Raw genomic sequence first — 22,180 nt, forward strand, 5'->3', positions numbered from 1 at the left:
TCAAATAACCCGGGCATTGCCGGGTATCCAAGCTAGTATTTAAATAATTTCCAATCATTTGTCCTCTTGGGTTTCCCTGGCATCATTGACATTAATTGGGTCAATTTATCCATGTCCATGATTTCCATCATTTTGATTAACCATTGTTTTTTTGTGGGCAACTCTTTCATTCTCCATTTTCTATCATATACAATTCTTGCCGCTGTTGTCAGGCAATTAAAATAATTTCTGGATTTATGTCAATGTCCTTATCTGTTAATCCGAGCTAAAAGTACTCTGGTTTCATTTGTATCTTCAATTTGAAAATCTTTTGACATGTTTCTTGGATTTCTCTCCAATAGTTTTTGGTGTTTTCACACAACCACATATGGTAAAATGCACCTTCTTGTATTCCACATTTTCAGCACTTATTCTGCATTTCTTTGTAGATAGATCCTGATTTATTTGGGGTCATATATCATCTATAAAACATTTTATACCAGTTCTTTTTTAAATTCATTGCATAGGTGAATTTTAAATTCTGATTCCATACGCATTCCCATTCTTCTAGTTTTATTGAGCGGCCTATATTTGCTGCCCATTTTACCATAGGTTCTTTTATCTGTTCTATTTCTGTAAGCTATTCCAGAAGTTTTTTTATATCTCTGTAATCAATTTCTTTTCTGTTAAAATTATTTTGCTCCAAAAGGACATTCTATTAAAATAATATCCGCACATACAGACTCAGTTTAGGGGTCTTATCAAACTGGAGTTTGTCTTAACCATAGCTCAGAACTGTGTATTTAAAGGTACTGTAGAAACACACTACTGTGTGAATTCACTCCTCAGTCTAGCATTAGTGGAGTTTCAGCAATAATTATTGGTTACCTATATCCAGAGCTGTTGGTGGCATGTCTGAGAAATACTAGACATCTCCGAAGAGTAATTTTCTATTACATTTAGGAGAAAGAGTATACCTTTTCTAGCATTATACCTATCACTTGCTTCCTTCTCCCACAGCTTGTAAGAAAACAGGATATTTAAAAAAATTGCAGTTTTGATTGATTTTTTAAAATATTGGGGTACAGTAGAAGTCTCACCTATTCAACATTTGCTCATCCAACGTTCTGTATTATCCAGCGCAGTTTGCCTCCCGCCCGGATCCACAGCTGTGTGATGTCTCATGGGCCTTGTAGTCCCGTTCCTAGTGCTATTGTGGCAGATGAGGAGGAAAACTTGGGATTTCCACCGGTTCAGCTTGAATCGGAGCCTCGCCACCTGGAGGATGTTTGTCCTCAGGAAGTTAACCAAACAAGCCTTGGGCAGAATTCTCCCCCGTTTTCCCGAAAGGACAATTATAATAGAGATAGAGGAGTCAGGGAGGCAAATCGCCGGAGTCTCAGAATCGCTGCCATACAATTAGCTGATTAGGTCTGCTTCCCTTGGGAAATTCTAAGGAGTCATGCATCTGGACAGAGTTGGGTTTCACTTCTTGTTCTCCAGGGAAAGTGTTCTGTTGGCGGGAAAACAAGACCCTATATAGGGGTTTTGCCGCAAGGGGAACCTTGCGGAGTCAATTGTTCAGCTTGAGGAGAGAGATCGTGTGTGGACTTCGTACCCCAGTTCCCTGTTTCCCGGATCGAGTTTTCAGCCTTGTCTTGTTTCACAGATCAAGTTTCCAGCCTAGCCTTGTTTCACGGACTTCTCTGGACTCAGTTCATGTTTCATGTTTGCCTCGTTTCAAGTTTGATCTAGCCAAGATTCAAGCCTATTTTCCAGCCTTGTTGTCAAGCTACCTTGGACTTTAAAGACCCTGTCATTCCCCACACCATTGCTTGGCAAGGTGTGTGTTTCGGTCAAGTGGATTATAACTTTGGACTTTAATATCTTATATTGGACAATACATTTCTGGACTATATTTGACCTCATCTGAAAGGTCTGCTTCTGAACTATATTCTTCACTTGTTTTTATTGACTTTATATATTTCTTTAATAAAGATATTGGATAGATTCTGGTCTCTGCGCATGGTTATTGGTGCTCTGCAGCCTGGGTCCTGACAAGCTGTTTCTCTAGGCAGGCAAGGATCACAGATTTAAAAAAAAAATCTTTATAGAACTGAATTTTAACTTCCAACTATTGTTACTGTAAGTTCATTTTATGCAATTCTGTCTTTATTTGTAGTCAGATTTTAAAAAGTCAATGTTTTTGTAGTTTTGTAGTCAATGTTTTTGATGCTAAATTCAGTAATTAAGATATAACGTTACCGTGTATTGAACTGCTTTTTTCTGCCGATTTGTTGTAAAACATGATGTTTTGGTGCTTAATTTGTAAGATCATAACGTAATTTGACATTTAATAAGCTTTTCCTTAATCCCTCCTTATTATCCAACATATTTGCTTATCCAACATTCTGCCAGACTGTTTATGTTTGATAAGCAAGACTCTACTGTAATTGGCTAAAACAACTTCCTCAAGTTGGTGCCTTCTATAGATATGTTGAACTCCAATGATCATCATCTGCAAATAGATAGATAGACTGTGGCCATGTTTATTTATTTATTTATTTATTTATTATTTAAACTTGTATGCCGCCATTCCCCTAGGGCTCGTGGCAGCTTACAAGAAAGGTTAAAATCTAACAATTTATAAACATCTTTAAAATATCTTTTTTTTAAAAAAAAATCTTAAAAACACTCCCCCAGTTGTCTGGATTGGGGGCCTCTTTGATAGTAGTTGGACCCAAATACATTGGGGACCTTGGGTTAAAGTTTTGCACTTTGATTTGGAGCTTTGGCTTTGCTTCTCATCACCAGCTGAGTTTATGCCTGCAATACAAGTGGGTTGTGTATTGTGTGGCAGGAGTTGGATGAGGACTTTCCTTGGCGCACAATGAAGAGCACTGTGATGGGGATGTGTTTTACTGCTCTCTTGAAGGGCCCTGAAAATGCCTTTGTCATTGACTCAAATAGTCTTGGGTTTCAACCAAGTGACTAATCTGTGTTAAAGGGTAGAGCTTGTGAGATCTTTGTCTTCTAGCCCTGGAGTTGCAATTCAGTTGTAATTCTCTGATGTGGAGGTTACTCTCAGTCATTTTTTTAGTGTTGTAATTGCCAGTGTCATCTTAATGAATGATTGATTATTTCTCCATGTAGAACAAAAATGAAACTTGGAAAAACCCTGTTAGCCATTCCTGATAATCTCTGACTACTTTGGGCTGCTTATCCTCCTCCTGAATTATTTCTTTCCCTCCATCCATTGATTTGCCATTACTGTCACAACAAAGTGATACATACTTTTTATTCCTTCTTTCAGATAGAAGGCCTTCCAAGCAGCTTTCATAAACTACCCAATTAAATTTAAAATACCGATACAATAATTGGTCCTAGTAAATTAACAATAGAAAAATCCAAGTCGATCTTTCTGGCTAAATTCACCAAAACTAGAGAAAAATTAGAGCCTGGTGCAGATAACAAAAGCTCTAGTGAAATGGGCAAAAAACTTAATTCTTAAAGCTACTGGATCCTCAGAGGGATAAATCTTGGGATTCACATCCAATGTATCTTGCACTCCTGATATTGGGTGGCAAGATCTCTAAGGCTGTATCCACACTGCCCTATATTCCAGGATATGATCCAGATTATCTGGCAGTGCAGACTCATATAATCCATTTCAAAGCAGATAATCTGGGATCAGATCCTGGGATATAGGGCTTGAAGGATATATGTAGATCCAGCCTAAGGATGATCTGGAGTCTTTGAAAGATGTGCTCACAGGAGGATGTGTCTCTTCGGGTATCACCTTTTATGTTGCAAGTACTTAAACCTCATCTAGGTAAGGGTTTCCCCTGACGTTAAGTCCAGTCATGTCTGACTCTGGGGGTTGGTGCTCATCTCCATTTCTAAGCCGAAGAGCCTGCATGGAGCGCTGTTACCTTTCCGCCGGAGCGGTACCTATTGATCTACTCACATTTCCATGTTTTCGAACTGCTAGGTTGGCAGGAGCTGGAGCTAACAGCGGGCGCTCAAGCTGCTCCCGGGATTTGAACCTGGGACTTTTCGGTCTGCAAGTTCAGCAGCTCAGCGCTTTAACACACTTTGCCACCGGGGCTCCTAAGCCTCACCTACCCTGCTATATAAAATCCAGATGTTGTGCTTTGAACTGGATTATATGACAGTGTAGACTCATAAAATACAGATCAAAGGAGATAATCTGAATTTTACGATTTGATCATCTGGATTATAAGGCAGTGTAGATCCATCCTTAATAATAATAATAATAATAATAATAATATTTTTTATTTTTGTATTGCCCTATATCTCCAAAGGGACTCAGGGCGGTTTCCAACATGGAAGGCAAACATTCAGTTGCCGGAAAGAAACCATATAGATAATAAACGAAATAGACACATTCAACAATATAATACGACATAATTACCTTGCTAAAAGACATAAAAGTAAAAATAAAATATTTTTAAAAACCCCATCTCATTGTAGCTCCATCAGTAAAAGGTTCAACAAACCAGTGGCCAGGATTACAAGATGAATGTGGCCAACTATAAAATGGCTGGGCCAGGGATAGTGCAACAACGTATCATAGGACGGGGAAGTGGATAAAGTGCAGGACAGAGTGCTATCTGGATTAACTAGCGACTGGGCCTAGGGTCTAATCATTCTCAAAAATTTTCTGGAGCATCCAGGTTTTCAAGTTCCTACGAAAGGAGGATTTATAATCCGCTTCCATCTCCCCGAGGGGACTCAGAGCGGTTCACATGGGAACCAAGCCCTATCAACAGATAAAACAATAAGATGACAGCATATATAATTAAAACAATAACCGTAAAATAAAATTCAAAAAATACATAGTGAGCATCCTCATATGACTCCTCAGCTCCTCCTCACTTTCAGCCATTTAAGTAGTATCATCTGCATATCTAAGGTTGTTAATGTTTCTTCCAGCAATTTTAACTCCCGCCTTGGATTTATCAAGCTCCGCACGTCGCATGATGTGTTCTACATACCAGTTGAATACGTAGGGTGGGAGTATACTGCCCTGCTGTACTCCTTTCCCAATCTTGAACCAGTCTGTTGTTCCGTGGTCTGTTGTTACTATTGTTACTTGGTCGTTATACAGATTCCTCAGGAGACAGACAAGATGACTTCGTATCCCTATACTACGAAAAACTTGCCACAATTTATTATTGATCCACACAGTCAAAGGCTTTAAAGTAGTCAATAAAACAGAAATAGATGTTTTTCTGAAACTCCCTTTCTCTTAGCCCTTATCAATGGGGCCTAGCTATCTGAAGGAAGGGAAAAGGAAGTGGCTGTGATGAGTTGTGCTGACAATGCAGTTCAACCCTGAGAGTTGAATTGGGAAGGAAACCAAGAAAGGAACAAGAAAGTAGTAAGATGAGACAGTCATCCAGGGAGGAAAACAGCATTCATGCAACAGTGATGAGGAACTGCTCCCTCTCATCCATGGTCATGCAACACTGAGTCACCAAGCCCAGGATTAGGGTAGATTTCCACTTTAGTTCATTTTCTAATTATTGTGTGCTCTGCATTTGTGAGAAACGGTTCCTTCCCTTTTCAGAGAGTCAGAATTAGCGGACAGATGTGCAATTCTATGGCTGGGCTTTAATATCGCATTTGGTTGTATGCCAGCACAGCGGAGTACAGTGTTCCCTCACTACTTCACGGTTCACTTCTCGCAGATTCGCTGTTTTGCAATTTTTCAATAAACTCTAAAATACCATTATAAATCATAAAAAATTACAATTTACAGCCTAAGGAAGGGAGGAAGGAGAAGCCAAAGGGAGACAAAAGGAGCCCAAGCAGCAACAGGAGGAGAAGGAGGCAATTGATCAACACACGATTGGCTGATAAAGACTTAAAATAGTGTATAACTACTAAAATAATGTATAAATATTAAAATAAATATAGTGTCCCTACTTTGCAGATTTTCACTTGTTACGGGTGGTCCTGGAACCTAACCACCGCGACAAGTGAGGGAACACAGTATTACCGTAAACTGTCTGGATTTTGTGTGTGCATAGACCTGTGGCACCATAAACTTTGCCTCAAAGATATCACAATCTCAAAGTGTGAACCGTATTTTGAAAACCGGAAACAAAAGTTACGAACGAGTTCATCACACCAATTCAACCAGATTGTCCTGCCTCGTATGACAAAAAGTCACACAAGTGTCATAAGTTAAGGCTTGTGTAATGAAATAGACTGTGCTCTAGAATTGCTTTTTCCACTTAATGATTCATATGTAATGAACATTGAATAATATGAGTCAGTCCAAGTGTCTCAATATTGAGGTTTGCTATTTTTTTTTCTCAAAGCCCTTTTGGCTGAATGACAAAGTGTACTTTTTGCTACTATGCATTACATTCAACAGCAAATACTTTTTTTGTTTCAGGGTTTTGGAACTGGACGTTCACATTAGATTCAGTGGTTCATTAGACTAAAGGAACTACGGGTATCTATTTAACTTGAGTTACAAAGCAGGGATGGCTTCAGTTGTCACTAAGTCAGAAACCTATTTTATCTTAACTTGTAAATGTCACTGTTATATGGCTGGTTTTACACATATCCAGAACTCTGTGTATGCTACATTAAAATACATGAAATTTTACATTTAGCCAATCTTAATTCTTTGCCAAGATAAGTATTAATTATCTAAAAATAAATACATGCAGCAATTTTTCATTATTCCTTTCATTTGGTTCTTCTAAACCAGTGGTTCTCAACCTGGGGTCCTCAGATGTTTTTGGCCTACAACTCCCAGAAATCCCAGCCAGTTTACCAATTGTTAGGATTTCTGGGATTGAAGACCCAAAACATCTGGGGACCTCAGGTTGAGAACCGCTGTTCTAAACCTACATGTTAAAAGATCCCTCCTATATTACATGTGTTTTGGCTACTTTATGAGGCTAGAAGTGTATTGGTATAGCTGCACTGGGTGGCACTAGCAGCAGAAAAGGCCAGTTGGCACGCAGGTGACCTTTTGTTCTGGTGTTACTTCAGGACTTGCCAAACATGGAGACCTTGGACAGCCGGAAGAAGTTGCAGATGCGGCAAACATTTTCAAGGGTTGATAAGTTATCACTTGTTCCTATCATGATTTCCAAGGTCCTGTGCATAAATCCCAAGAGTAGTAAGACGCCAGTCTAAAGAACTGATCAATGGACCTTGCTCTCTTTCCAAGAAGGGGAGCAAATGGAGCAAATGGCTGGAACTTGTCCTTACGTGTTGTGACAATAGCAAATTTTTATGCTTGAAAGAATTGAAGCAAGTAGCATGACAGAAGGAAGATTTGTGTGTGTGTGCATGAAAAAAAGAATTCAGTTTAATGCTACATTTCGAACAAATGGCTCAATAGCTCTGGGCGCAGTTTAGTTTGTTTGATGTAGAATAAAATATTTTCCCTCTCTTATGATGAGTGGCCTGCCGGAGATATGTGAGACTATCTTGCTAGATACCTAAGATTGCCAGACTGAAAACTGGGAAGGGTTCCTCTACCTTTAGGACCATATCACATTAGGAGATAGTCAGTTTCTGAGACTGTTTGAGAATTATTTCGAACGGGTCCCATCACGTGACATTTGCCCCATCCCGTCAATATTCTGTCATAATCCATCTGCAAAGTGTCACAGAAACGGATTATTTGCAGACAGAATTGAATGTTTTTTGAAATACTATGCATTCTTCCATTATTGAAGTGCTGTTTTTGTGTGTGATATGTAAATCTGTATGCATCCCATCAGCAATTATACTTTTTTAAAGATCATAGAGTGAGGTAGGGGTGTGATGAGAATTAAAGCACAGTATTTTCAACTCATAAGAATCATAATCAGGTATGATGAGGAGAATATGTTTCCTGTCTCAATACAATATGCATCCAGTACTAAAAAAATTAGAATGCATACTGATATAAACAGATTATATCCCAATGTGATAAGGTCCTTAATCTATATATATAAAAGAGTGATGGAATTCGAGCACCGAGCAAAACAACAAAACTAAACACCCTCCAAACTCCAAATTTGACAACAGAATCCATTATCCACGCCTCCAGGTTGAAACAACAAAACATCGGGTCAGAACCTCCACATGATCCACTCACCCCACACTCCTCCAAAACAAGGGCGGGAGAGGGAATGCCCAGCTTTGCCTTTCCCCTCTCTCTGTTACCCCTCCTCCCATTGAATAGCCTTGCAGCATCAAAGCCTGGCTGCTTCATACCTAGGGGACTCCATTGTCGGCCAACTTGAATACCATTGAATAGCCTTGCAGCATCAAACCTGGCTGCTTCATACTTAGGGGACTCCATTGTCGATCAACTTCAATACCATTGAATAGCCTTGCAGCATCAAAGCCTGGCTGCTTCATACCTAGGGGACTCCATTGTCGGCCAACTTGAATACCATTGAATAGCCTTGCAGCATCAAAGCCTGGCTGCTTCATACCTACGGGGAATCCTCTTTATGCCACCTTCCATGCCACGAAGAAAACCCCACTAAGGACTACGCCACAGCAACGCGTGACCGGGTACAGCTAGTGGTTATATAGGAGAGAAAATTTCAGCAGGTTTTGCTTGTGTAAGAAGCAACACCCACTGAAATTTCCTCTTCTACACCATTAAAAGTACAGAAATCCTCACCAGTGTTCAGTCTTAGTATCCCAGTAGTTATTGTTGTTAATCTCTTACTATTCCTATTTTATTAAGTAAACCTTATCATAAGTATAGGGGGAAGGCATACAGTAATATAGATAAGTTTCAGTACTATCTGTTGGTTAAGACATCCTCTAGAACTCTTGGAACATATCCCCCAAAATGGGCTTGGAGGGAATAATGGTATTACAGTATACACCCTATAACAGGGGTCCCCAAACTTTTAAAGCCGTGGGCTGGTTCATGGTCCCACAGACTGTTGGTGGGCCCCACAGTAGTCTGAAAAAAATGAACAAATTCCTATTCACATTGCACATATCTTTTTGGGAGTACAAAAAAAATTAAAAGAACAATACAATATTTAAAATGAAGTACAATTTTAACCAACATAAACTTAACAGTATTTCAATGGGAAGTATTAGTCACATATAACTAAGGCCCCATCTACCCATATCATTTAATGCAGTTTAAACCTAGCTTCAAACTACACAATGAATACCCAAAAAAGCGCATGAAAGAAAGCCCTTAGTGTGCATCAGTGCTCTGTAGTTTGTGTAATCCCGTCCAGACCTCAAATTGGTTACAGGATTTGCTCTGTAATCATCTGCACAATGAAACCACTTTCTTCAGTATCGGTTTGAAACTGCATTAAATGGTCGGTGTAGATGGGGCCTGAGGAGATGGGTTACTAAAAGCTTCTATGGCATGTAGCTTTTGCAGACTTCCATTCAATGTTGGTTTTAAGATATGCGTGCATATACTTTCATAGATACGGTATATTTTTAAAAAAATATCTGTATACATGTGTGTTTTAAATGATTTAATCTCTACATTCTTGTTCTGTTTTTCATACTGTCACACATACTAGATAGATGTTGGATTTGTGAAATATATGCAAATTTACCCTGGAGATAATACAGTAACAATTTCTGTTGTTTTCTCCTTAGGTCGAATTGATGTTGACCATACCATGAGGAGGATGCAACTTTTAACAGAAGCTGAGGTACACTACTATGAGCTGTATTGCCTACAGTACAAGTACAATACATTTTATTGATTAGCCCATCAGCCGTATCAAAACTTTTAACAAACACATTTAACACACACACACACACACATACTGTTATGGTTGAGCCTTCTGGCTCCGGTACTAGGAGACGGGGTCGTAAGACTCCTCGAGAGTCAGACTCTTTTGAGGAGCGTGAAAGGAAACGGCTCCGGGACTTATTTGCAGAACCAACAGATGAAGACTCATTTGAGGGTTTTACCGAGGGAATGGAGTAAGAGATGGTTAGCTCAGAGGAGGATGACATGGAGTGGACTCGTGTGAGGGAGGATTTGGGTGTCACCGGCAATGATAGCATGGGAGGCGATTGGCGGGTTGCAGGATCAGACCCATGGACGGGCTGGAGGGATGGAGCGGGATCCACAGCTGGGGATGCTGTGGGGCGTAGTCAAAGGTGTTTTAGCTCTGATGAGGATGATGATGATGAGGCACCTGGAATTAGGATAGCAGCTGACAGCGATGAGGAGTTATGAACTGGGATAAAATGGGGTTTAGGATCAATGGCTAATTGCGTTGGGCAAGGTAATCTGGACGAACGCTTGGGCTCTTGTTGGGGAACTTCCTGAAGACGGGTGTGATTCGTTGCTGGATACCTTGGACCTCCGTCGTCTTTTTGACGGACATTAATTACCTACTCTGGATTGACGCTGGACTGACTGACTGACTACGACCTCGGACTATCCCTTCTGTGGCTATCGGTGGAACTTGTGGAACTTTAGACGTCTGCACTTGGCTTTCGACCTTGGACCGGATTGGGACCCTGCTGACCGCCGTTACCCTGATTGATGTGCCTGGACCCGGATTTCGCTCGTTGCACGGAGGAGTAAACAGCCTGAGTTACTCATCTGTAGCTTTTGAGTAGCAGAGAGGAATCTGCTGCCAGTTTTTTGTGTTCATTTTGACCTCTGTTTACCAACTTTTGTTTGTTTAAATTGCCAGGCTGAAGTAAGCACTTTTGATTTAATCCGGATTAAACTCCTGTTTAATCCGGTTTATCCTTTTGAACCGTTTTAATTCAAACGGAGCTGTTTCTGTTACTTTTCACACTGAAGACAAGTGTTTGCCTAGTTCTTTGCTTCCTACGGGCATTTTTTAGTTCTGTAACTCCAATAAACTGTGTTGTACTCTATTTGGTGGCGTTCTGTCTGTGACACATACAGAGCATTAGTGTTGTGCTTTTGTATGGAGTTGCTGCTCGTTTTGCGTAGTTTCATTAGTTTTGTCTCAATTTCATATTTGTTCCCCCTAATGAAAATGGGGTGTCTATACGAGCAGAATTTTCATCTGGCTTACAAAAAAACCCAAAAATTTTAGACCATTGGCCGCAATGGGAGGGCTTCCAAGGCTCACCCCCCCCTTGATTTTTGGGCTAGAGGGGTGAAAATCTCCACACATGGAGGTCATTTAGACCCCTTTTAGCCCACCAACTTTTTAAATGGTCTTCCCCAGAGTACTATTGTTATTAATAATAATATTATTATTAACACCCATTGGCACACATCAGCTGTCATGGGGAAATAGGCCTCTCTCAGACTCAGCTTAGGGTCCCAGAGTAACTATCATTATTAATATGAATATGAATATTATTAAGACCCATTGGTATACATCATATGTCATCGGGAGGCACTCCTCTCTCAGACTCAACTTAGGATCCCAGAGTGACTATCGTTATTTATATTAATATTATTATTAACACCCATTGGTACACATCAGCTGTAATGAGAAAGCAGCTCTCTGTCAGTACCTGATTATAGTTACGGGGCAGAAACGAAACGAAAACAAAAGCAAGCACAATAACTGTGCGGCTTTCATTTTCGTGTTACCTCTTGTTTCCTACGAAAATGTCGCCATTTGTTTTGTGTAGGTGAACGGTCGAAACAAAACGATAGCACAAAGGAAACGAAGGGGGGAAAATTGCACACATCTCTATAGAGCATACAATCCACATTACAATCAAAGTTAAAATAAAAGAAACTGAGGTACACATTTTGGAATTTGAAATTGGTAATGAAGGGTCCCTACAAACATGAAGTTTCTTCCTTCTACATTTACATTTAGCAATCTACGTTTAATATCAGCCTCTCACTTTGTGAAGACATTGCCCTGTTTCTGACTACTTTACAGCTGCCTGCCTGCTTTTTATCAGGAAGTGAGTTTCAATTTGAGTAAAGGGCAAGAGAAAACCCAAATAAGATTAAATCAATAGATAGGATCCTAGCATATATGAACTTGGAACTTCCAGGCGTGGGACTGTTGAAAGGTTTCTGCAATAAGCAGGTGCTGATACTTGGATCTCATTTTCACGTACCTTGGGAAGCCTGACTTGGCCATGGTGGTCCACGCTCTTGTTACATCTTGTTTGGACTATTGCAATGCACTCTACGTGGGGTTGCCTTTGAAGACTGTTCAGAAGCTGGAACTAGTCAGACGTTCCACGACCAGGTTACTAACTGGAGCACCATTCAGGGAGCATACAACTCCACTGTTGAAACAGTTCCACTGGCTGCCTGTTAGCTTTCGGGCACAATTCAAAGTGCTGGCTTTGGACTACAAAACCTTAAACGGCTCTGGTCCAACTTACCTCTCTGAACGTACCTTGCCTCTATGGGCCGTCCTGCAGATTAAAATCTTCAAATGAGACCCTGCTCTTGGTCCTGCCGCTGTCACAGGTTCGGTTGGCGGGGATGAGAAACAGGGCTTTTTCGGTGGTGGCTCCATGGCTATAGAAGTCCTTACCAAGAGAGATTAGGAAAACCCCCTCACTCATGTCTTTTAGGAAGCAGCTGAAGACCTGGCTGTAGGACCAAGCTTTTGGCCCATCCTAAGATATGAGTTGATATGACCTGATGGATTCTGTGAATTAATATTAAGTTGAACATGGACTGGCTCTGACTTTGGCTTGAAACTGCCCCAGTTGTAATTGTCACATGGTTTTAATTGTTTTAATTTGATTTGGATACCTGCTTTTAATTGTGTTTTGTGTTTGGTTTTACTACATGTTGTATTATATGTGGCATTTAATTCTGCCATTGGGAGAGAAGAGTGGTATATAAAATAAACAAACAAATAAATAAAAAAGATGACCTTGGTCAGCATTTCATATTATGTAGTGTGGAGGTTTGGCAGAAAATGTTTTCATTTGAGTTCATAAATTACAGCTGGCCTTGACAGGCAAGCCAAGCATTGTGTGCGGGAGAACCCTGACCAAGGCTAGAACTTTTTGAACAACCTTGTTCAAATGAACAAAACTCATTTGAACAACCTTGTTCAAATGAACAAAACTCAGCACAAGGTGTCCCTCAACATGGAGAGAGCATGGGGATTCCTTCACAGAGAAGCACTGAGCTTACATGGCTCTCCGAACATCTGAAAATGCCCTCTTTGTTTCTCTGGAGTTTGGGGCAGAGGTGATCTCTCAGCAGTTGTGCTGTGGCTTGGAAATGCCTATTGAGAACAAAGTGGAGGGACGGGAATGCCTGCGAACACTGAGTACTATTGAAACTGAATGGACCTCCAACTGGGCAGCAGCTGAAAGGGAAGCCACCTGGAAAGAAATCACTTGTTGTTGCAGTTTGCTGTGTGCCTTCAAGTCTTTTGTGGTGTATGGGATTCATGGTCACGCAGACTTTTGGAGGGGCTGTCTATAGCTTTAAAAAATATGAATGAATTCCTATTATAATTTGTAGTGCAATACAATATTTAAATTGAACAATTTTAAACAACATTACCAGTGTTTCAATGGGAAGTGTGAGCCTGCTTTTGGCTGATGAGATCGTCAAATTAATTAGAATTAATTAGTTAATTAGCCACAAATGCAGGCAAAACATCAGGAGAAAATGCTGCTAGAATATGGTCATACAGCCCAGAAACCACACAGCACCCCATTAATTAGGATTGCTGTTGCTGTGTGGCTTCAACTCATTTCAGACTTAGGGCAACCCTAAAGTTTAAATTTTAGGGCAAGGGACAGGTAAATGATGTTGGAGGGCCATATCCAGCCCCTGAGCCTTAGTTTGGGGACGCCTGCCCTAAGGCAGACTTGCCTTCCTTTCAGACTGAAAGTCTGTGACTTGCCCAGGATCACTCAGTGGGTTTCCATGACAGAGAGAGATTACTTTTGTTTTCATTTATTAATGTCTAGACCTGGCATATCCAAAGTCCAGCCCATGGGCCAATTGCCGCCCTTATCCAAATTTCCACTGGCCCTGTCTTTCCAGACCTCCCTTGCTTGCTTCTTTCCTTTCGCCCTTCCTTGCCTTCCTTACTCCCTTTCAAAGCCCTCCCAACAGATAACCATGCAATCTCTGCTGAAAAACCTCCATCAGACTCAGAGGCAGCATATGCCACCGTCTGAAACGACTTGAAGGCACATAGCAACAACAACCCTAATTAACTTGACTCTCATCAGCCAAAAGCAGGCTCACACTTCCCATTGAAAGACTGGTACGTTTATGTTTTTTTGTTTTATATATTGTATTGTTCTTTCATGTTTTCCCCCACTACAAATTAAACATATGCAGTGTGCATAGGAATGCATTCATGTTTTTTTCAAACTATATTCTGGCCCACCGACAGGCTGAGGGACCATGGACTGGCCCTCGGCTTAAAAAGTTTGGACACCCCTGGCCAAGACCATAAGCCATTTGCATTCTTACAAACACAATATGTAGAAAGGTAGCAATAGAAAACAGAAACAATAGAAAACGATTTAGAAGGACCAAAATGAGAAACACTATGAAGGCACTCCATCAAGAATAGAATAGATCAGAATAATTTCATTGTCATTGTACAATGAAATTAAATACTTTCCCCAGCACACATTGCAAAAACAACACACCCATCCCTCCACACTCTAACCACCACTGTACAGCCTCCAGTGCCACATCAGTGTGGAACCATGCAGTTCAATATAGTTACAGCTCTAGGATTTTTTTTTCATGTCAAGATCGACTTGAGAAACTGCAAGTCGCTTCTGGTGTGAGAGAATTGGCTGTCTGCAAGGACATTGCCCAGGGGACGCCTGGATGTTTTGATGTTTTACCATCCTTGTTGGAGGCTTTTCTCATGTCGCCATATGGAGCTGGAGCTGATAGAGGGAGCTCATCCGTGCTCTTCCCGGGTTGGATTCGAACCACCAACCTTCAGATCAGTAACACAACCTTGAAGTCATCAGTCCTGCCAACACAAGAGTTTAACCCACAGCGCCACCAGGGGCTCTAGGATAAAAGCTTTCTTTCAGTCTGTTTATCCTTGTTTTTTTATCCTATACTGTCTGCCAGATGGTAATAATTCAAAAAAAGAATATCCTGGGTGAGATGAGTCCTTAAGAATGTTCTGAGCTTTCTTAAAGTTGCGGGACTTATAAGGTTCTTCCAAAGAGGGGAGAGGGCAACCAATGATTCTCTGTGCAGAAGCATTGACCCTTTGGAGAACCTTCCTATCTGCCGCTGTGCAGCTACCAAACCATGCACAGATGCAGTAGGTTAGGACACTATAGTACAGCAGTAGAAAGTCACCAGAAGTTTTTCATTCAGTTGTTGGTTTCTTGGAAGTCTCAGATAGTACAGTTGGCATACAATTGATCTTTCCGATTAAAATTCAGTACCATTAAGAAACAAAATAATATCAAAGATATATGTATTGTCGAAGGCTTTCATGGCTGATCAGTATATGGTGGACCACATGGAATTCGAAATTATGAATGTAAAATTAAATGATTCAAAATGCAAGAAGTTGTAGAAAAATGGAACTGGGTCAAGAATTATATTATGAATAAGTCTAGAGATCAGGCCATAAGAAATAGGAGACAAATGTTATATAATATTTAATTCTAGAAGGATTGTCTCAAACAGGATTAATACGGTATGTAAAAGAAAATAATCCTTGTGGTGGTGGTGGGAATTGTAAATGTTGTGTATGCGTATGGCCTAAAATAAAAAAATATTTAATTTTAAAGATGTTATAAAATCCCCCCCCCCCCCCCCCGAAAAAAAGAAGTATTTCATGGCCGGAATCACTGGGTTGTGCATTTTCTGGGCCATATGGCCATGTTCCAGAAGCATTCTCTCCTGACGTTTCACCCACATCTATGGCAGGCATCCTCAGAGGTTGTGAGGTATATTGGAAAACTAAACAAGTGAGGTTTATATATCTGTGGAAGAGATATATAAATATATGATTTTTAATTAGAGTATCCCCATAACAGTCAACCGCAATGTCGACAGTACGTTTAGCCCAAAATTTCATTGCTGCCAAGGCAAAGAGAACGCTTGCGAGTTACCACAACCTTGGTATCACACGGGATGAAAAATGTTTTCCGCCACATTATTGTGATATAGATTAGAAAGAATAGATCCCAAGAAATGGGTCTTTTCCCCCTACAAATTCCAAAGTGCTGATGATGTTACTATGACAGAAGGAATCTGTTATTCAGTAGCCTCCAGTGGCCAAGGGGATAAAAGCCTCGTGACTTGAAGGTTGGGTTGTTGACCTGAAAGCTGCCAGGTTCAAATCCCACCCGGGGAGAGTGGGGATGAGCTTCCTCTATCAGCTCCAGCTCCATGCGGGGACATGAGAGAAGCCTCCCACAAGGATGGTAAAACATCAAAACATCCGGGTGTCCCCTGGGCAACGTCCTTGCAGACGGCCAATTCTCTCACTCCAGAAGCAACTCTGGTTGCTCCTGACACGAAGAAGAAAAAAAGTAGGCACAACAGGATCTCTGCCCTGCATGCTTTCCTTTCCTGTCCCTTATTCTGGTTGTTTTGATGACATCTTTCTGTTTTGCCAGAGCCCAAGTAGCAGATCAAGCAACTCATAAGGGCTTTAAAAAACCCTTCTCTTTTGTGAACATAGCTAGCGAAACAGAAGAACCAGGAAACTTGTAGTTCCTGTTCTTGTAAGGCTGTAAGCAGAACGTTAAACATTAACAAGCAAGGCTTCTGTATTCGAATAGCAGTAAAGTGCAGGAAAACATTGCCCCCCTCGTCCTGGTTGCTTAAATATAATACATTTTGAAATGATTTCAAGATAATATGGGGTGAATTCTTTGAATATATATTTGTCAAAGAAAAAGGAATACAACCAAATCAACATACACTAGCATTTTGGAGAAGAGGTCAATATAAGAATTGTTAATAGTACGGATTAATATATGCCCCATAGGTGGTGGGTTCATGTAGAGATTGGATGTATAAAAATATATGATTCATTGTTTAACTGATTTACTGTATGTTTTGTGTTAATGTTAATTGTGTGTGATTTGTATAATTTATTATTTTTAAAAACTGTGGGGAGGACATTCTGGGAAATCTATTGGTTGATAATAATTTTCTTCTGTTCAGACCTTCTGTCATTGAGGAGGAAATGTTTTAATTTCTTTCCAGAAATGTTTTCCCCCTAGAAACATTGTTAACACTTAAAAAAAAACTTGATTATGGAATATTTTATTTTAAAATGATAAATAAACTCAAAACTTAAACAGTTTCTGGAACTTCTGGTTCCATTTATAACAAAAAGCTTTCCTACATAGCAGAGGGTTGGACTAAATGGTCCATGTAGTTTCTTCCAGCGCTATTATTTTATGATTCTATGAAAAATATTTCTTCACGTTTTACTAGAAGTTGAAGCCAGCCTTTATGAAGGGTCTCGACAGCCACTTCACAGAATTTGTCAATGGCTTGGTTGCAAAGTCAGTGCTGCTGGAGTCTTCCCCGTCCGCCTTCCCAGCTGCGCGTACTGAGAAAGACAGCTTCAAAACTAAGTAAGTGTTTGTTTGTTTAGTTTACAAAAGACCTGGTTTCTTTTTACTATTTTATTTTAAATTCTTCAATTTTCCTTTTTTTCACAGGGGATCAAGAGCGCCTCCAGAACATGGAAAAGTTTTTGTTGCTAGGAGGTCCCTCTTGGAGTGAGTATGTTCAGAGAACTTGCAACTTTCATTGGGGAGCCTTGGCTGTTGAACTCCCGACAGATGTCCATTTAGCCTTTGCTTTAAAGCCTCAGAGAAGGAGGCTCAACCACAACTCAAGGCAGCATCATATTCCACTGCTAAACAGCTCTTATTGCCAGGAAATGCTTCCCAATGGATTCTCTTTTCCTACAATTTGAATCCATTGCTCTGAGTCTGACCCCTTCTACACTGCTATATACAATCCAGATTATCTACTTTGAACTAGATTATATGGCAGTGTAGACTCATATAGTCCAGTTCAAAGCAGATAATGTGGATTATCCACTTTGATAATCTAGATTATATGGCAGTGTAGAAGGGCTCCTAGATCCCTTTAACAGGGATTGTTTTCAAACCAGATGTCAACCATACAATGTCTCTGCATTTCAGTTATATTGCTCAAGTGTAGTGCCATACATGTTTCCCTGTTGAAATTCCTTTTATTTGTTGACTAAGGTTTCTTTTCAGCCAATTTTCACCGGGAAATTAGGGGGGGGGGGGGTGGGCTTGTGGAGACAAGCCACAATTTGCTTCATTTGGGTGCATGCTTATTGGGAATTTTCCCTGCACCGGTATACTCTGGTTGATAGTAGTTCTTTAAGCTCTTGAGCCACAGTTTTCCCCATCATCTGCTGCCTCATCCTTTTGGACTGGAGACCTGACTACTGAGTTAAGGTACCTCCCATGAAGTGTAGCAGAGTTTTATACAGAAAGCAATCTTATAACACCAGAGTGTGAAAGGCTGCATATTCTCACCTACTCATATTTTTACTTAGAAAGAGAAACAGTGGAAATGTGTTGCCAAAGAAACTCTGGTGTTATAGCAGAGACCAGATAAAATAATCTTGGACCTTGATCTGGCATGTCATTCAGTTGCCTGTCTCTGGTCTAATCATTAGTGGCCCAGATTTATCTGATGTTGGAAACACTGGCTAGATTACTCCGTAGTACTTGGACTTTACTGAGAAACCACTGCAATTTTGTCCTTCATGTTAGTTGCAGAATGTCTACTTTGCTTTTGCTTTTGAGATAAATAAAACTTCAGGGACATGTCCCTGCTGTATTGACACTCAAGGTCTAAAGGAACATAAACGTGCGCCTTGTTCTTGTTCTTGGTTATTCTACTTGTTTCAAATTTGTACTAAAGAAATGATGGAAGGACTGCTCTGTAGCCCCAGCAGCCTTTGTTGGCTTGAAACAAAAATTTCCACTACACATGGTTTTCTCGGGCCAATGTTTATTGAGCTGTTAAAATATATTTATTGAGGTTTTCTTAATGCAATAAAACACAATATCTATTTTTGTTACAATACCAGACTTCACAATGGTAGTTTGCAGTACATTTCATATTCTGTGCCAGTGTCTTGTGGAGGCTGTCTTCTTGGAAAGATCAGCGTGGGAACCTAATAATAGATAGAGAGGGGCTTTAGCACTGTGAACAAAATCCTGTTTTTAGCTCAGCTGAGTGATCAGAGGTGCAACAGGGATTTCTCCCACTATAGAAAATATCCAATTTTGCTGATTCTGTGGCTGTGCAAACCTCCTAAAGACACTCATGTTTCTAAGGTGCCTATAGTCACTTTAGTGTTTGTCTGCAAGTGCACACATGCTTTCCAAAAATGCTCCAGTGTAATTTTTCTACTTTCCACTTTTTTCTCAGTGAGCTGTTTGAAGTGGATCACATCCAGACCATCTATCACATGTTCATTGCCCTCCTCATCTTGTTCATTCTCAGCACACTTGTAGTTGACTTCATTGATGAAGGAAGGTAAGAATTTTGAACTATTAAATGTTTTAATTTTCAGTGATGGACATTTTTCAAACAGGAATCAATGAAGCCACCATCTCATCCCCAGGAAATGTGAAGATTATCTAGTGATTTGGAGATAGACTCCTTCAACACTGCCATATAAAATCCAGATTATCTAGATTTCTGGATCTGGATGGCGGGGAAAATCATATAATCCAGTTCAAAGAAGATAATGTGGATTTTCTGCTTTGATAATCTGGATTATATGGCAGTGTAGAAGAGACCATAGCCCCTACATGCTGAGAAAAGAGGATCTGGTGTAATCCCAGGTGGGAGAACATGAATCAGGGGATTGTTTGAAATAGGATTAAAGGCAGCAATCTGCCGCATAGCACTTGTATATCCGGTAACTGTGCTAATAGGAGGCGAGAATTATATATACTTTACAGCTCAAGATGTTGTGGTAGGTTTCTCTCTATTGAAATCTCAGGCATCTTCTACACTGCCATATAAGATCCAAATTATCTGCTTTGAATTGGATTATATAGCAGTGTAGACTCATAATCCAGTTCAAACCGAAGAATGTGGATTATATTGCAGTGTAGAAGGAACTAGTACTGTTTACACTTCCAAGTGAGAAGCCTCCACAGACGCATAACACTTTTCTCTTTCCATGGGGTTGCCTGGTTTACAGGCAGTCTTCAAAGAGAGCCAAAGCCTGCCAGCCACCAGATTGTTTGTCTTGTACCTAATTAAATGAATGCTGTTTACTGAAAAAGTAGTATTTTAGATATGTCCTTGGCACCACTGCCTTAAGAGGATTTGTCTTGCCAAATTCTCTTCATGGAATAATGGTGGAGCTAATTATAAATACCTTGTTTGTTTTCAGCTAAACTAGAACATCCCTAGCAAAGATTGTACCAAAACAGCTGTACTGGTTGAATAGACCCTAAAACATAACAAGTGAAGGTTCCCAACTATTTTGAAAAAACGTCACCTTTTTGACAAAGTTAACCATTCAGAAACTCTTTGCTATGCCTTTCAGGTAGAGAGATTCTTGCTACCATTTTTGCCTCTTGTTCAAATTTTGGTGTGGAGTTGTGCCTACTAATTTGCCTTCTGCTTCCCAGAAAATTTCTATTCACTTCATACTTTAATTCTAAAAGTTGGCTTATAGGTAATCTGTAGGACTTACATTTCAGTAAGTGTCTCCCAGACTATTGACACTCAGATTTTTGTTGATTACAGCTCCTAACACTGTAGGCCATTCTTGCTGTTGGTTCTGGGAGCTGAATTTGATAACTTGTATGTTTAAAAATACTGTTATATATGTATGTCCCATTCAACTAAGTGATGCCTTCTTCTGAATAATTTGTGCTTTAAGTTGTGCATCAGTTTGAAGTTACCAACAACAATGAGACTATGGGTCATATGTCATAATAAGACACAACAAAGTCACAGTTGTCACAAGTATACACTAACTTTCACATTTGCAGTATTAACTGTATTAAAGTGTATAGAACATGTTTCAAACTCAAGGCCCATGGACCGAATCCAGCCCACCATGTCATTGTGTGTTGCTAGATTGCAACTCTTGTTTTTTTCATCAGTTGATATAATGACTAAAGCTGATGGGAGTTGTGGTACAGTAACCACTGGAAGGCCCAGGGCACTCCATTTGGTCAGAACAGTGGAGTTTGAATTAGATAACTTTTATTACAGTCCATGGACCCAGAGCTTTGAGAAATGAAGTCAGGTAAAAAATGTTTATGATTTTACATTTTAACACATAGTGAATAAAACCAAACATGCTGCAATAAAACATGAATAAATACGCATTTCCCTCCCCAATTTTAAAATATTTGCCTTTATTATTAAAAAAATTAAGTAATTGCTTAAGAAATTTGCTCCAGTCTGCCGTTCAACAATGGAGTTCCTATCTCTTGCTTAATCATGATGTTCAGTCATGCATATTCTGACCTTACAAAAATCTATTAATTTAACAATTAAAAATAGTATAAGAGCATACACAGAATAGAGAGAATACTTTCTAAAGGATTTCTAAAAACATCAGGATTAAAGAAACCTCTACCTTCTACCTTTTCTTTCTCAGTGATTGGTTTGGGGGGGGGGGCACCAAAATTCTGTTCACCTACACTTGAAAAATACCCTGGGCCGGCCCTGCTCATGTGAAAATGAGTTTGTGTATTTTTTAAAAAGTGGTATGTGGAATGCCCTCCTTGATATAAGATTCAGTATCTGTTAAGGATTCCACCTGGAAAAATATATTTTAACCCATACAGGGCTTAACTTTTTTCCTTTTGTTTGCATCTCTTTGAAGGTTGGTGTTAGAATTTGATCTCCTGGTCTACGCTTTTGGCAAATTTTCTGTCGTCGCTCCTACTTGGCTCTACATGTTCCTGTTTACCCTTGTTGTGCCTTATGGGCTCTTTCTCCATTGGGCCAAGGGCTACCCTGGTTCCAATCACAAGATCATCCGCTCTATCATCTTTGGGTCTTTATTCTTGATGTTCCAGATGGTTTGCCTTGGATTGGTGCCTGTGTACATTGCATTGAGCTACGAGCTGCCACCAGCCTCTTGTTTCATAGTCATACTTGAGCAGGTGAGTTTCAGTACCTGCGGTGTGGGGTATGTGTAATTTAGTCCACAAAGTCGTATCTAAGGCCCCTTTTACACTGTCCTTATATCCCAGGATCTAATCCCAGTGTATCTGCTTATCCCAGATTATC

The 22,180-nt window shown here is 40.1% G+C and overlaps 1 protein-coding gene across 1 annotated transcript in view; it reads left to right on the top strand.

The window, feature by feature from the left end:
* soat1 (sterol O-acyltransferase 1) overlaps positions 1-22,180 on the top strand; it is a 46,879-nt gene that overhangs the window by 9,978 nt on the left and 14,721 nt on the right. The window contains exons 3-7 of the mRNA XM_003225445.4: positions 9,610-9,665; positions 17,348-17,490; positions 17,578-17,637; positions 19,340-19,447; positions 21,771-22,053. Coding sequence (XP_003225493.1) covers positions 9,610-9,665; positions 17,348-17,490; positions 17,578-17,637; positions 19,340-19,447; positions 21,771-22,053 — 650 coding nt within the window. The remainder of the gene's footprint in view (positions 1-9,609; positions 9,666-17,347; positions 17,491-17,577; positions 17,638-19,339; positions 19,448-21,770; positions 22,054-22,180) is intronic.

This window comes from Anolis carolinensis, chromosome 4 (genome assembly GCF_035594765.1).
Source record: "Anolis carolinensis isolate JA03-04 chromosome 4, rAnoCar3.1.pri, whole genome shotgun sequence".
Lineage (NCBI taxonomy): Eukaryota > Metazoa > Chordata > Lepidosauria > Squamata > Dactyloidae > Anolis > Anolis carolinensis.